Consider the following 17,766-nt stretch of genomic DNA (forward strand, 5'->3'; position numbering starts at 1 on the left):
TAACAATCGTTATGCAATACTATAAATAATTCTCAAATCATAAGTGGGTTGCCTTAAATACAGTCGGTGAAGCTCGACCGCAGTAAGGTTGTGCTCTGTACAACATAATTTCAAAATAATAATGTGCGTGTCTCACCGAGACGTATGTACAGCACATACTGCACGGCTTCCCGGGGCTGTGTGTAGAGGATGCTCCCTCTCATGCTCAGCCACATGATGGCACTTTCACAGATGAGGCAGCTGACCAGGATGCCGAGGTAGCCCCGTCCATGGTCCACCAGCGTGATGGAACACGACTGATCCGAGCCGTAGGGGAGGCCGAACAGAACCACCGACAGGACCACCAGCCTGAGGGGAGGAGGAGAGGAGGTGGGCGGGAGGGAGACGAGAGAAAAATACCAAATAGGAGGATGAATAAAAATTGCCCGCGTGTCAAGTTTGAAGCTCAATTAAATGAGGAAAGTCGGAGGAAATAACTGCCAGGTTTGGGATTTGTGCGTTGATCAGTCAGGATCGCCCGATCAAAAGAAAAAAAACCCTGTTCTGATGTAAGATTGGAAGGAAACTGTAAAGCAAAAAGCAAAAAGCAAATAAATCCTGACTTACCAGATGCAGTGCAATAGGAACAGGAAGAGTGCGGGCAGCACCAGGTCATCACTGCCAACTGACCAGCGCCGCCGAAACATCACCATGCCAGGCATCACTGCCCTGTGGGGGAGGCCAAGAGGAGAGAGACGCCTTCAACAAAGATGGACACGTTCTGAACCCCTCTCAAATGAAATAATACTAAATTCATCGAAATTTGAGCTCACATCCTGAGTAAATAACATGAAGTCTAGCCTAGAAAAAGTTGAAACCCATAATAGGTAGCACAAATTATATAATAATCATTTGAAAATTGATCACACACACAACACGCATAAACAAACAGGCACTGACTGTGATTGCTGTGCTGCATTCTTACTTCCCTCAAGTCTCCAAAAAACACCAATATGTAAGAACTGAGAGGAGGTTTGAAAGTTAATATCCCACTCAGAGCTGTAAAGAGTGTTAGAAAGGTAGCGGCAGTTTGAGCAGATTAGACTAACTGGGTAAAGTGCATTGCACAGAGAATGAGGGCGTGTAACCATTTTGGTCGCATGTTGCGGCCAAAAATCTGTCAAGTGTGACTAATCATTTAAACATTTTCATTGGTCTGATTGAATAAAAATAAAAATACATTTCTGCAGATTATTTTGTCAGCGTAAAGTGGGATTTTATGTACATCTTGCACATGTGACGTGCATGTCGGTGTGTGTGTGTGTGGGTGTGTGTGTGTGTGTGTGTGTGGGTGTGTGTGTGTGTGTGTGTGTGTGTGTGTATGTGGGAGACCGCGCCCTGGACTCCTCCCACATTCCTTGCGTGCGAACGAGAGAAATCGTGAGAATCGCAACCTTAAAACATAACGAAGAGGACTTGATTCAAAATGAAGACAACTAACTATTGATTGATCTTTTCGTCAAGAAAAAAAAAGCTACGGTTCCGGTTACACCTGTCCCCCCGGCCCTGAAAGACCCAGCCCAATCCTAACATCATTAGCGGGGATAACCACTCAACCTGTCTACCCTGTCCCTGGTCCTAAAATGCCTAATCCTGACCTGAACATTTTTGGGTGCACCTCAATAATGTGCTGGTCCACCTCAAATAAAAAGTTAGGTGCACCAGTGCCACCAATGTTAAAAGATTGTCTGGAGCACTGGAGAGGACTTCCACGTCTAATGGTCTCATGCTGTTTATGGGATGTAAAAAGGCATCCCTCTTCACCCGCTACTCTCTTGGTACAATGAAGCCACTCTGAGCGCAGTCCAGTTGCCCTGGGCTTTAAGCTACAGTGAACTGGAAAGAGTGAACCAGTATGGCTCGAAATGTGAAAAGCAGCTCAACGTTAAAAGCCAGGCTCAGGAAATGAGATCTTTATTGGTCAATAAACAGGACCCTTTTCAAAACCGTTTAAAAAATAAAAATAAAAATAAAAATCGTAAAAATATTTTTATACTCACAAGAAATTGGCAGTCGCTTCCTTTTCCCTTTCATTCCCTGCATCTGTAATCATGAAATTGTTCTATTTCCCCAGTTGTATATACATCCTAATACAGCATTTTCCCCAAAAAAAGTGCTGATTGGATTCCGGGAACAGTGACTCAGAGTTATATAGTGAGCAGGAGTTTCAACAAGGCACAAGTCGTCAATTCCAAACGGCCGGCCATAATAGCAATGTAAAAAAAATGACACAAAGACAAGAATGACGATTCTGATCCTAGGCCCTGGCCTGAACAAAACAGTTTGAAAAACGTTTTACCATGAAGTCACAATATTTTGGGGTGGTAGAAAGTAGGGGGCAAACAAACAGACTCAATAATCGTGTCTCCCACTCAAAGGGTGACGCAATTTTTGGTTTGTTTGTTTGTTTGAGGACGGTCATGATTTGTGTCGATGAAGAAACAGAGCAGAATATAACGATGCTAATTCGTTTAGGGAGTAGAATGTACTTGTATAATTGCCTAAACTGATCTTATTTATACCAGCTGGCAGTGCCACACCTATTTCATCAATTTGAAAAAGTGTCCCAGTTGGATATATTGGCTCATTGAGTAAGCAGACTACAACCAACGCTTTTATTTTGAAGCATTTAGTTCAATAGTGGTAAAAAAAACCCTCCTTTTTGGGTATGACTTAATGAGATTCACCATGTTTAATTTACAATGGTGTACAGTCATGAGTTAAAACACACACACACACACACACACACACACACACACACACACACACACACACACACACACACACACACACACACACACACACACACACACACACACACACACACACACACACACACACACACACACACACCATTCTATTAAGGCCAAACTAATCAGGCCAATGAAACGCAGCAGATCTCTGGGATGCAGGAGGACTGGTACCTCTGGAGACTGAGTTATCAGCGGCCCCCTTCAGGCCTGATGGCACAACACGACTCCAGCTCCCAAAAGGGACCACAACAGAAAATAAACAATTAAATCGAATTAGACTGTGCTCATTGCTGCACTCATACTTGCATTGTAAATACTGTTTACTACTATAGCTATCACGGAGTGTATGTATTGTTTGACGAGAAAAAATAAAGGAAAGTTTAAGAACATCTTGTATGCTTGTAGGTACACACACTTGGCAGATAATGCCCAATTCTGATTCTATTATAACCTGCTGAGCATCACATACACATATATACACACATCTCTGTGCACCCCTGCAACTTTATGAATGGTCAACCACCTCGATAGTGACCGCTTTGCAGACATTGCAGAAAACACCCCACACAAACAAGTATATTTGTTTCTGGTCTGATATTTCAGGAGGGCAATTTTGCAAGTGACAACAAATCCTGGCTAATGTTTGAGATGGCTCCTTGGCTCCTTGTGCAAGGGAAAATGAATTGCAATTTTCCACTACTGACAGGAAATCCCCTTTAACACAAACAAATGAAACCGATAAAAAGGAACCACTGTGATCCTCTCCAGATATGACACATCTAGTGTGAATCTCTTCATCTCGTCACAGTCAGAAACTAAAGGGGACCTCGCCATTTGTTTAATAAAGCTACAGGTAAACGAAGGATGAAATTGTCAAACAGGCAACGACTTGTATACTTTAAGGGGCATTTTCATCCATCACCCTGGGCCTGCAGTCTTTAATTGCTGTGGACAGCGTTAGGAGGTAGGAAATATTAGCAGATGCACTTAAGCCAATCAGAGGTTTATATGGGTATCCTATAGCTCAGTCATAACTTTCATTTTCATAATACAGTTCATATATATACATACATACATACATACATACATATACAGTATAGATCACCCGATGATGTCTTTGGAACAACCATTGCTGTTTCATACGGTACATTCAGATTAGTGGAACCTTTTTTTTTTGTATTTTCAGCAGTCACATTACTTAAGCTATTGTAAGATTACGATCAACATATGACATCCATTCTCATTTCCCAAACCCAGCTCCATTTGTACCAGTGCAATGTTTTTGATTTAAAAGCTGAACAATGATGGGATGGAACAGAGCTGCAACAGAAACTGGAGTCTCGTCTAGTGTTTTGTTATTATGTTTATAAAAGATCAATGGGAGGATCGTGACTATGACTCCTTTCAAGATTCAGGATGTTTATTTGTCACATACATATACATATGAGCATTCATATATGTAGTGAAATTACATTGCCAACGCACCCAGAAATTATGCACAATAAGGTACTGACTGGCACAATAGCTAACTCATTAACTAACTAACTAAACTAATTGATACCTCAAATGTAATTCAGTTAGTAAATATAATAAAATAGGAGAAAAAAGGTGATCTACTAAGTGGGGGTACAAAATAGAAGTAAGTGGAATAGACTATTATGTATATACAGACATGTGCAGTGAAGCGGCATGTGACTAAAGTGAGGTAGTGTGTGTTGAGATATACAGTACAGTATACAACAGTACGGCAAAGCAGTACAGTAACACCTAACAGCAATACAGCACAGTATGCTATAACCCAGTACAGTGATACAGTATTCAGTACAATACATGCGACATACAACATACAATACAGTAAAGCAGTGGGGCCTATGTGTGTGTCTCAGTGAGGGCCTCTGGTGAGGTCATCATTGACAGTCCTTATGGCTTTCGGGAAGAAACTCCATCTCAGTCTCTCTGTTCTCACTGCGTGACTGCTCAGGTGCTTGCCCTACGGCAGCAGCTGGAACAGTCCGTCATTGGGGTGGTGAGGATCCTTCTTGATCTTGCGGGCTCTGCTACTACACCTCCTGGTGTATAAGTCCTACAGGGAGGGAAGGGTAGTTCCAGCGAAATGTTCGGCTGAATGCAGCACCCTCTGCAGGGCCCACCTGTCCTGAGCAGTACAGTTCTCAAACCAGGCAGTGATGTTGCCTGTCAGGATGCTCTCCACTGCTCCAAAGTGTAAGGACTTGAGGATCCTCACGAGATCCTGAATTTCTTCAACTGCCTGAGGTGGTAAAGACGTTGTCTCGTCTTTCTCACCAGAGTGTCTGTATGTATAGCCTATGGTACGTCCTCTGTGATGTGGACTCCCAGGTACTTGAAGCTGCTCACCCTGTCAACAGAAGTCCCATTAATCACCAACCCCATGTGTGTCCTTGGTTGTAAACCTCTCTGAAAGTCCACAATCAGCTCCTTAGTTTTGCAGATGTTCAGGAGGAAGCTGTTGTCCTGGCACCAGAGTGACAGGTCAGCCACTGGCGACAGTGTCATCAAAAAACTTGATGATAGTGTTGCGGCTGGACTAGGCCACATGGTCATGTGTGGACAGGGAGTACAGTAGGGGGCTCAGGACTTGGCCCTGGGGGGATTCTGTGTTCAGGGTGAGGGTGCTGAATGTGAACCTCCCCACCCTAACCACCTGCAGCCTGGTTGTGAGGAAGTCCAGGATCCAGGCACACAGCGGAGTGTTCAGACCTGGCTCCCGCAGCTTGACAGCCAGTCTGGTGGGGCCTATGGTATTGAAAGCTGAACTATAGTCAATGAACAGCAATCTTACATAGCCCCCTTCCGGCCATCTGGGTGCGTGAGCGTGGTGTGCAGCACCTAGGAGACCGAGTCGTCTGTGGATCTGCTCATGGCTAGGCAGGGGCTGCTCTTGTAGTTAGTAATAGTCCGCAGCCCCTGCCACAAGCGTCTGGTGTCTCGTTGCTCCATCTGTAGCTCGACTGTGTCCCTGTATATTCGTTTAGTGTCCTTCACCGCCTTCCGCAGTTTGTTTGACGCTGCTTCAGGACGAGCATTCAGAGTGCCGCGGATGGACTTATCGACCCACGGTTTCTGCTTCGGAAACTAACTTTCCTAACTTCCACTGTGGGAACGATGCTGTCTGCTATCGTAGCTATGAAACTCTTAGCTCACTCAGAGCGTCCTGAAGTTCAGCCTCTGATTGGTCCGACCACCACTCTTTGTCCCTCATCACTACCGTTCCACGTTTAATGCTAGGCTTGTAAACAGGAAGCAACAAGATGACGGCGTGGTCCGATTTCCAGAAAGCAGGGAGCAAGACCGTCTTGTATCCATTCTTGTACGGTGTGTAGCGGTGGGCCAATGTTCTTTGTCCCCTGGTTGCACACGTGATGTGTTGATGGAAATTAGGCAGAACTTTTTCAAGGTTTGCCCCAGCCACCACTACAGCCGCGTTGGGATTGGACATCGGCAAGAAGGATGCTGGGCAGAGGTGGATGGTAAGGTTCATTCTGATCTGAATGCCGCCTCGTTTACCGCAGTGTTTTCTCTATCGGCCCACCCTTGGAACAGCGACTCCATTGATGCTATTGTCTTTGTTGATAATGTTGGCGTGTAGAATTTCCAGTGGCCATTCTGGCCTTCTTTCAGGGAATTTCTTATATCGCGAGTGTATCGTGGTTGTAGGAGATCATTGCCGATAAGTTTTTGATGGACATGGTGTAGTAAAACGAAAATAATACTAGAATTTGCGTAATATACACAGAGGATTTGTACTTGGGTGAACATGGGTTCAAGGAAGGAAAATGTGTGAAAATAATACGGGGAACTGTGGGCAGGCCAGGGATAAATGAGAGGCTTGAAGAGCTCTTTTAAAAGGACAATGTTTGGGAATGAAGGGCAGAAAGTTTTTCAAAAATATCTAATTGCAAATTGCAGCCAGACAGTCGACCACCTCTAGAAGCACATAGAGCGCATTGGAAAGTATTGTGCACAGACAGAAAGGTAATGAAGAACTGCCTCCTGGCTTGTTATATGAGGTCATATTTAAGGACTTCACAGCCGGAGGACTACAGAAACTTCCACACAGGCCTGTGCTTGTTCTATAGCACCCACGATGCCCTGCTGCTGTTAACATAGACGCTAAATTCTCTCTAACCCCCCTATAGCGGTGCTTCTCCCTCATTTAGCCGGCTGCATGACTCACACAAACTCTTTCTATATCCCCGAGTCTGGAGATTCTATCTGAATATGAGTGGTGTGCGTTTTGTGGACAAGTCCCTGCATGTGAGAAATTCTTTTGTGTTCTGCAGTGTGCTACTCCGAGCCAGGCCCGTGTGACATAACAACAATGACGCAACAACAATGGCAGGGCGAGCCACTCCGTCTTTATTGCCTCAACTTTTGCATAGTCCCATTGAAATAGCAGGTCAGAGCCCAGGGTGAGAGGCGTGACACAGCTTCGGGCCTGCGGACTGGGCACTCGCTGAAGCGGCGAGGTCCGTGCAAGGAGCGCTGGATATTTGCGTTTGTAACAAAGACTGTTATTTAAACGTGATCCATAAGGTTCAAATTTGTCCGTTACAATAAATGATTTTCAAATACCGGGCCGAGTTTTACGACAGTGGTGTAAAAGTGCAATTGTACTCAGAGACTGTAGGGGCGCCAAATCCCAGGAGTAACATAGTGCTGCTCTAATTATTGACACAGCTGAAGTCTAATAACTGGTGAAATCAATAAAAATAACATGTCATCTCAAAGACAAAAACGCATTGACAAACTAGGTCAGTATATGACAATATATTGTAAGATTGCCGCTAGGAGTAGAGCAAACACCTGAGTCCTTTAGAGACTTGCAATGCATTCCAGTCCAATCTATTAGGTTCTAAACAGCAAGGTGAACCGGTATGGTTAGCAGCGACTGTGGCTGATCTTTCCTCTGTCTCCTTCTCCAGTAGGTCATCTGCAGCGCATGAAGCTGTGATTGTCTCTCTTTTGCCTCGTTGCAGATAGCGTGATGAAGAATGCCAGCATTATCTCTGGTGGTATGCAGCTGGTCCAGTCTCGCTGTACGAGACTCCTCTTACGCTACTACTGTATGTTTGTCATGGCTGTCTTATTCATTCATAGTTTCTGAATACTACTCTGTGTTTATTTGGCCACTTAAATCCAACTGAGCGGGATTAGTTCAAAACAACGACACTTTTGTCCCGTGGGTGTCAGCAAACCACAGACACAATACGACCAGATTAGAAGTGAGTAGTATTAAGGCACGGTTGCACCAACACTGCAACACCGGATTCTGCGGTACTTACTGAAACATAATAATTCAAGTGTCTGCCGGTGTCATTGCGAACCTTAAGTAAGCAGACGTTATCCTCTTTATACCGTGGCCATTTGCCAACGACTGGAACAAGACTGGTCACGTCAGGATTATCTCCTTGTGACATGGAGTAAGTTTGTAGTCAAATAAAGACATTGCTTTGTTGTTGTTTTGGTTTAACTTTGGAGTTTCGCCCCGGAGCTTACAATTTTGGCCTATTTTATCTCAATCGTGATTCTTTAATCCATAAAAAAAAGGATCATTTGGGGATTCTGTCCAGCCATCCTACTACAAGCGAAACTACTGGACTCAACAAGCGCCTTGATTGACCTTTGTTAAAAATAAATACACAAACGGAACTCTAACAGTTGAGATTGTTCACTTATATTGCACATCAAATGTGATTAACCAACACAACCAGAAAAGCAGAAATGTGTATTCTGCATGGCAAAATAATGGGTAAGTTATCGTGTAATATTCACAGAAAGGATATGGATTCAAACATTCTATTTCACTGTATAATAATCTTTTCTTTTCAATATTTAGATCTTGTCTATAATATTTTTTAATGTTTTAAATGAAACAATGTTTCCAATATTGTCCTCGGCATGATTAAGTACTAATACAGAGGAAGAAGCATTGCTCAGGAATTAAAATAATAATTTCCAAATCCATGTTTGGAAACGGCATAATCTCTTTTCAAACATATCCATCTGATAAGGTGATATAAAAAAAAATTATAATAATAATAAAATGCTGTTTAAAATTCAGTATGAAAAAACATGAGACATAAAATTACAAAAGGAAAGCGGACATTTGTGTAAACTGTTGCAAACTCAGATTACATAAATGTGGTTTAGACTTGGCTGAATCAAATAAATCCTCAAAGTGGATTTGAAATAAGAAATAAAAGAATTGGTGTTGTGTATGTCATCCGTGACATCTCGCCTACGCCGTAAGGCCCTCATTTGTGCCAAACCCTACTTAGATGTACACGCGGCTAAAGGAAGCGAAATCAATGCCAGAAAAAAATCCATCATCCCTGAAATGATATGTACCATCATGGGGATGGGAGGAATCATGAAAACCAGTCCCCGGACCGGCTGCACTCCATAAATACTTGTGACACATGAATAACTCGGTTACAAAACACAACCCATAACGCAACTACACTTGAGAGGACAAAAGAAAAAGAACATGACACAAACTAATGTTTTTCCATGGACAGATAATCACTTAATAATCCGATCTTGCCAATATTAATCGATACAAAAAAATTGTAGATATAGTTTACTGTGGATGTTTTGTGTTGTGTTTTTGTGTTGATATTTTACGCTTGCTCGATCGTTGCGATGGTTTGAGAAGTATTTCCTGCCGAACGGGAACCTTACTATGCCCATGAAAAACAAACTCCCTGAACTGACTCTTACACCTGCTCTGGACTTGAGCGTGGTGTCGCCAGGCTCTTTCGCACCAGACAAATAACACACCTGACCCGAGTGCAACAGAAAGTGAAAGGCCCAATAAATTAAGTGACGATATAGTCAGCACACTTGTCGGTCTGGATTTGCGCGATGTGTGGTGTTTGCAGACGTGACATGGAACTTTTCTGTGTACTTAGCCTCATGGCCACAGCCTCCGAAATGGCATCGACACAGCTCTGCGTACAGCGGTGTTCCTGTTCGGCGTGCGGAAAACACAGGGGGAAAGGCTGCTGACAATTTGTTCCGCAATGGAAGTGCCATTATTCGCCAAATGTTGGAACTAGTTACATGCAGAAGTGATGAAATTTGGTTTTTCAAGTATGAGTAAACAGTACAACATTGAAAAACGTTATAAACTGTAAGCTCTCCCTCCAGTAACAGCAGGTGTTGAAAAGAAATGACATAATCCATTCCACCAGTGGGACCCAGGAGGCCGGATGGTGGGAATGAAATAATGTTTGAAGAAAAATTTTTAAAGTGTGGCCTAAATTATACTAAGAAAGTAAAAAAAAGAAAAAAAGAAAAAAAAGAAAAATAAATTTGCTTGATTACAGGAATGTCAGAAGCTGTAACTTCTGACTTCCACCAGACCTGATGGGAGCTGCAGTGGAACACTACAGGAGAGAGGGTGATGATCCCATTCAAAATATTTTTGTCAAATATGAGGGGGTTTCGGGGTCCCATGTCAGAAAATGAAGCCATAAAGGAAATGAGTCTCGCTGTGGCCCTCTCCTGGCTGATTGCAGAAAATGTTTAAATTGCATCTTTTCATACATGCAAGTTAATTTGACCAGGGCCCAGACAAAAAAAAAAAATCAGAGTTTTATATATATATATATATATATATTTATATATATATATATAAGATACATAGACTGGAATCACCCCATACATAGAGCAATGAAGATCCCCCAAGCTCTCCACATACTGATCATATAGTGCACGTGTGTTTGGTTGAAGGTTATTCTACTGCCTAAGTGCTGGTTTCAACATTTTCCTTGGCGGTTTGGATATGCTGCCGTGCAAGTCAGTTACATGTTCAAATACCGTCAACAATAAAGAGTTTCTGGAAAATAGGAAAAGTTATGAGAGAAGAGGAAATGGCGTCAACAGGATAGAAAGAGAAAATCCAGGAAAGAACAATGCAGGCAAGGAGGCGCTGACATTTGGGGTCTCACGATCAATCAAATAATCTATTAGTCGACTGACCGATCACAGAAATAATCCATTTCGTGAAGCGTGTGAAAATGTTAAAGATGTGCCATTTAGAACCAACCAACAGTTTTGTTTTTTTCCCTCCACACTTGTGGCCAGCGATCATATATTAATTTATCAAATGATAATACAAGTAAACCTATAAAGAACTTTAATTCGTTTATTTTTTAGTTCAGAGCTTTTACAGTCGCATCATGCATAGATTACTCAAATCGAAAATCAAAATCAATTCATCAGTCGATTGATTAGAGCCCTATCCAGACAGGCAGGACACGGAGGCAGGGAGAGCGGACCTGGTGGCGATCAGCTCAGTTGTCCGGTCCTCAATTCCTCTGCTTCAGCCTCCATCGCTCTCTCTTTCTGCGGGTGAGTGTTAAACCCGGCCGAGGACGAATGTCTCTCTGGTACTGCGTCTCGTCCCCGTCCTCCCTCACACGCTTTCTAAATCCTCAGGTTATCCCCTCTTTACCGTCCTCTCTCCGTTCCCTTATCCCTCACGTTGTCCTATCTTGTCCAGGCTGTAGATCGCTGGGAATCCCCCCCCCCCCTCCACCTCCATCTTCCCTTTTGCCTACCTCCTGCTTTTTTTTTTTATCATCTCACCATCTCCTACATTTTCTCTCTACTCCTCCTCAGCTCCCGCTTCACTCTACCCACATGCTCATTCACTATTCATATTTTAGAGGACATTTATGAGCATGAAACCCAGAGCAAGCATCTGCACTATTTTCCGACACTGAAGAAACCTACATTTTCTCTTCCAGTCTCTCTCTCTTTCTGTCTCTAATGTCTTATCTAGCTAATCCAGATTTTGGTTTTGGCTTCGTGTTGTTCTTTTTTTAGACGGAAAGCCATGTGCCACTCACTCCCTCTTTTCCTCTGCCTCTTTCTCCATCTTTTTCTCCCACCGCCACCCACTCAATCCCTTTCACCTCCTAGCGCTTCATTTTTTTAATTTTTATTTTTTTCTGTTAGTTGGTAGCATGTGCACGGCAGAATAGCTCAGCGATTGTGTGCAAGAGAGTATGTGCACGTTCGTTTATGCCCGGAGTATGCCAATGTTTTGTGTTATATATGCTTTGCCAAACTGTGTTTGTCCGTCTCAACCCATGTGTATAAATTTGTTTGCCATTGTCTCTGCTCAGACACCAGTAGTGGGCACTGCGCAGTGCATGGCAGCCACGGGAGGAAAATGTTATATAAATTAGATTCAGATTATTCATTAATTTGTTTTGTAGTTACTTAATTCAGGTCTGTGAAGCCCATTTGAGTTCATAAAAAATTATCCAAAAAACAAGTCATAACCATAAACTGCCGGGGTCACGAAACAGAACAAAAACACACAAACAATATTGAAGCTCAAAGTAGCCCAAAATTGTATTTTTTCTGAAGTTTAACTATAATAAATAAGAGTTTCAAAATAATTAAATTACTGAACATTTTATTCTTAACAGCTGTATTTCTGAGTGATACATTGCATGCTTACTGAAGAAGCTGTAAAATACAACCTGCAGCATGTACAACAGTACACAGTGTACAGTATATACACACTGTATATTTTAGGCCTAAGCTATGTAGGCTTGGTCAAATCAACCAAAACATCAAGCATTTCTGTAACCTATTATTTGTTGGAGAATCACATTTTCATGGACTCCTTGGTTTCTATATTTGTTTTGGAATTATTGATGTTGGCATCAGGCCCACAATTCCAGGACTGGATAGGCTCCACTCTGTTACCGCCTGAGGTCCAAATAAATATAACTCTCACACCTATAACTTAACAGCCTAAACAAATCCAAAGGTTTTGCCAAATGACACCAGCTCTGTCAGTTTACACACGCACACACGCACACACACACACACACACCAAATCTCTGAGGGGGCAGAAGCTTATACAAGAACTCAGCCGAAACATACTGCTGTTGATGCTATATCACGAGCGTCCGAAAAATAACATCTCGAACTTCGACAGGATTTTACACAGGTTTTGCCACAAAAAGATTGATTTGTTAAAACAACCCTCACTGTAATAAACTTTTCCATTCACCCACATTTGATCAGTCAAATGTTCCAATGTCTCTGGGAAAGATGGTCCCAGCTACAGTACTTCTTGATCACTTTCTGCAACATGCTTGTCACAGGAGCCTCAGTCAGACCGGTGGGTTTCACACATTACTATTAAAAAAATAAAAATAAAAAAAGGATTAAAAACCATACTGCATGAAATGCCACTGACCCCCAGTGATATCCTTGGGGTAGAAGGGCGTGACATTAGAAGCCTATGGCAGTAGTACGCTCTTTCTGTGTGCACCAGCACAGTGATTATCAACCTTTTTCCCCAAGGATCCTCAATTTGATACGCATCAGGCGAGATAAGATTTATAGCATGTTGTCTCTGGGTCTCTTTTCTGACAAGAAGAGCTGTTGGTGAAAAAAAATACTGCGATAACCTCATATCGCAGAGCCCTACTACTGTGTACTATACTTCTACATTGTAGTTAGGTGGATACCAGTGGAACAATAATCAAAACAGTCAAAAAATGCTCATTCTAAATGAAATAAATTGATTGGGGGGGGGGGGGGGGGGGGCACCGGGATCCCCTTGAAGGGACACAAGGTGCGTCCCCGAACCCCGGGTGGAGAACCCCCGATATAACAACCTGCGAGGGACACCAGGACTTTACTGTACATTACTGACATTATTGTACACTCTGAATTAAATAAATGGTGACGTGTCACCGGTGACCGTTTGGCTGTCGGATCCCCCCGCTGGAACCTCTTGAGAGAACCCAACGTGGGTCCCCGGACCCGACGTCGAGGACCGCCGATCTGAGTGTCGGTCAGCGGTATGTGATGGTCGCGGAGGGCCTGAGGCAACATGTTGACCGCCACACAGCACACATCAGGGGATCAACAGTGAGCAGTAATCCCAACACTCACCCGTGTTTGGACGGCGACTCTTCGCGACCCTCCCGACCGGCTCTGGCGTCATCATACCCCGGCAGACAGCACAGGAGCCTCCGTTCGGAATGACAGCGGGGTTCCACAGGTCTCCCGCCGAGCCGGGAGACGGCGCTTCCCTCCCCGGGCTGCCCGCTGCTCGCAACACGGCGTCGGCCGTGGCAGTCGTCCTTCTACTCCCGGGTTTCTTGCTATTCTCGGCGTGAAGCGCAGTCCGCCGCGGGGCAAGCCTCCCGGTCCCCCACCATCCGAGCGCCGAGCGGCGGGTCCTCACATACCGGCCCACAACCCCCCCCACCCACCCGCCCCCCTTACACAGAAGACAACATTTCCTCCCGGAAAAAGGGACGTCGTCGTCGTCGTCGTCGTCGCTATTCCCGTTCCCCGAGTCGGCCCGCTCCCCGGTGAAGCGGGGCTCGCCAACGATCCGCTCCCGGCGAACGACTCAGGCGTCCGGAGTCGTAAAGTCGCAAACCGGACACCATAAATCGGCCGGCCAAAGAGCGAGCGGCGATCCGGGCGGGCGGAACGGTTCGCCGACGGGAAGAGACGACCGACGACTGGTTTTAATGCTGTACGGGACGGTATTGTTGGCTTTGGACGCGGTGCGACGGATTTACATCTTCTCGTCGGACCAAAATAAACAATCGCGCACTTATCGATCTGTGATTGCATTTATGCGCCAAAAACAAATATGTTGTTGTTTTATTTTTTATTTTTTTATGGAATTGGGCTGAAATGTCTCGGGCTCCACAATTGGTCCCCCCCCGCCCCACACTGAAATACACCGTTTCAGCGGAATTAAACGATGGCGTGATTCGATTCGTTCCGCCGGAGGCCACCCCTCGCTCCGCGCACGCCGCCCGACGAGCCGTGCGGACACACCTGCGAGCGACACCAGGTCGTGTCGAACGGCTCCTTTTCGCCGAGCGGCTTTCTCGAGAAGCGAATCCCAAAAGAGAGTCGAGTCTCTCACCGTTCCCAGCGAAACGCCGAGCCCCGGCCTACGCTGTTTGCGTAGGGTGTTTACGTCATCGCTGACCCCCCGGCGAGAGAGCGGAGCGAAGCAGTACGCCGTTCACGTACACCCAGCGCGGCCGTGCGCAGGGCTCAAACCGCCGGGATCCTGCGGAGAAAGTGCGCCACTGGGCGGTTTGTGAATATCAGGGAATCGCCGTGAGCCGCTGGATGGATGGGACTAGGGAGCGTGTAGCCAGGAGGGGTCTCGTCCTAGACGGAGCGTGATAGATATTCTTTTTTTCCCCGCATGGCTTTGTCAAAATGATCAGCGGATGAGCATTTTCAGGGAGTAACCCATATGAACAATTACATAAAACACACCGGGTATTTAAAAAGGGACATAGTCATCTATTCTATTAATCTATGACACAATGCTGCAATTAGATGAGTCTAATTGGCAGCATTTAATTGCATGCCAATGTCATCATAACAGACAATGATATCAATATCATTCTGATAAAATGGTGGTTGGATTACGGAGTATGAATGGATATACTACTTCAATGTGTGTTTGGCTGGTACTACCGGGCACCCACCAAACTATCAGTGTGTTATATTGGGCACACATACACACAAGACCTCTCACTCAAATAAGGTTAAAATTGTTGAATAGTTGTACAATAGTTCTATTCACTTCAAATCGTTTGTCACTTTCTTTGTGGCGAGCACACACACACACACACATTAGTATTCTAATGTTGGCGTATGGATTCTGTACATTCAAAGTGAACACTTATGAGTAGAGGAGGCACCTTGCATAACCACTTCGCATTACTCCAAATGTGTTTGACCTGCTTTCAAAAAACAAAAAACAAAAAACAAAAAAAATATATATATATTTTCCGGAATCATATTCAACCTTTCACATCATTCCAGTTGAAGAGTCTTTCAGCTCCCCGTCAATGTCATATAACGTGTGCCCACTGGACCGCAGTGATTTCTCACTGAGATATTCTGTAAAAAAAAACAACCCAAAAAACAACAACCCCTGAGCAACCTGACAAGCCCCCGGACTCCAGCGTGTGATGAACATGAAGCGTCAAGAAATGAACACCCCTTGGGTTGCGCCTCATATGGTACATCCCGTCCTGTCCTCCTCTCCCTGTTCTCCTGCGTCCTCCATCTCTCTGCTTCCTCTTGTTTGCTGATCTTGAGGACACTCGGTCCCCGGCGTTGGCGTAGGCGTTGCAAGGCTCTCTGCTGTCTACCTGAGCAATATCTACAAGACATTTGCAACGGTATGTAACGCCTGCGTTTCTTTGCCTAAACACCATTGCAGCATTAGTGATTAAGCATGTTACACCTGTGCAGCCAGCAAACCCAGATTTTATTTCACTTGCTGTCATGTTTTCACTGTCATTTATCTTTATTTATTTTGTTTTTTTTGTTCATCTGTCCCGATCTCAGATCTCCTTACGGTGACTCGAGTCCTTACTACTCCTCCATCTTGTGCTCCATTTATAGAACACCTTACTCATACAATTTGATGTGTGCATGAGTGTGTGTGTGTGTGTGTGCGTGTGTGTGTGTGAGCGAGAGAGAGAGAGAAAGACAGAGAGAGAGAGAGAGAAAGAGAGAGAGAGAGCGATCCATGCAGGTTTGTTTTAGAATCCAGATGTGAACATTGTCATGACATGAAGGGATCGAAACCTCTACCGTGACAGAGCTCTTCTTCAGCTGCAGCATTCCTTCTGTCCTGACTGAAATAGCCACATTCTCCAAGGAGAAAGCTTCCACACAGCAAGCCGACTTGACAGGATTTTTTTTGGCAATGTTTATTTATTCCACAGCTGCTCTCTCTAAACCCCCCCCCCCCCCAAAAAAAGGAGGAAAAATTCTCTGACCTCTCTGGCCGTCAGGATGTTCCCACCAATGTCATCCTTTTCCAAGGTCAAATTTAAGGCCCCAATTGCGCTCATCTGCTTGTGTCACCATTGTGAACACACAGATCTAAATCTATTGCGTATGCAGCTTCCAGCGAAGCGGAAAACACCGGCGTCCGACCCCGATAGCGCAGGTTAATCTGCCCGCGTGTGTTTTCTCTCTCCCTTCAGCGAAGCAGCACAAAGCCGTCCTTAGAGAGCTCCCTCCCTCCCCAGACTGCACCTCTGCTTCTGTGTCCCTATGGAAACCAAAGCCAAGAGCGGGACGCCGGCGGCCAAAGCGGGATCGAAAGCAGAGAAGAAGGAGCCGGCCGCCCCTCACAAGGCCGACCCTGCGCCGCCGGCCGCCGAGCCCGAAAAGCTTCCCTCGCAGGATGCGGCGGCGGAGCCGGAGGCCGCCGCTGAGGCAGACGAGGTGGCAAGCTCCAGCACAGACTCTCTGGAGCACCTGAAACCCTTTCTTATCGGGGGTGCTGTCATCGCCGTGGGGGCCATCTTGCTGGGGGTCATACTGGTTGCGAGAAGAAATTAAACCCGAGTCATAATCAAGAGCTATTTATCGTCCAGGGGGGTTTAGTGGGTCACTCACTGATTTGGCAAATAGACTATCGTGGTAGAGACGTGGGTGGGGAGCTGTTGTGTATTTCATGTCGCTTTCTCTCTAAATATGCTTGCAGTGAATCGATTCAAATATGAATATGTCTAATATGAGACACACATTTACCTATGATATGCATGGATGTGCTTAATCTCTTTGATAGCACCAGATCTGTAATAATCTGTTTCATGAAAACACTCACACTGTACTCTAAGCCCACATACTTAAACCAAACTCTTATTCACAGCTTTATCTTATTTGATCTGGTTTGCACAAATCGGTTTCGACAGAGCCAGTGCAATATTTGTACATTTTACATAAGAGATTAGTTTATTTTCTTGCTTTGCTCCTTGGTTCCTCGTTCATCAGACGAGTGGAGGGGAAAGACTTCGCACATCACATGAATCCAATGTAGAACTGTAATTTACATTTCAAAGATATTCTTTTTCAGGGAGAGGAAGACATTTCAATTAATTCACTG

General features: G+C 44.7%; 1 protein-coding gene across 1 annotated transcript in view; it reads right to left on the minus strand.

Annotated features, from left to right (window-relative positions):
• The window catches only part of dagla (diacylglycerol lipase, alpha), a 32,558-nt gene extending 18,523 nt beyond the window's left edge, over window positions 1–14,035 (minus strand). Inside the window, exons 1-3 of the mRNA XM_079997178.1 lie at window positions 13,764–14,035; window positions 607–708; window positions 137–348 (exon numbers count right to left, since the gene is read on the minus strand). Of these exons, the coding sequence (XP_079853304.1) occupies window positions 137–348; window positions 607–701 (307 nt within the window). The 5' untranslated portion in view covers window positions 702–708; window positions 13,764–14,035. The remainder of the gene's footprint in view (window positions 1–136; window positions 349–606; window positions 709–13,763) is intronic.
• Between the last annotated feature and the right edge of the window lie 3,731 nt (window positions 14,036–17,766).

Source organism: Zeus faber (genome assembly GCF_960531495.2).
Source record: "Zeus faber genome assembly, chromosome: 3".
Taxonomy (NCBI): domain Eukaryota; kingdom Metazoa; phylum Chordata; class Actinopteri; order Zeiformes; family Zeidae; genus Zeus; species Zeus faber.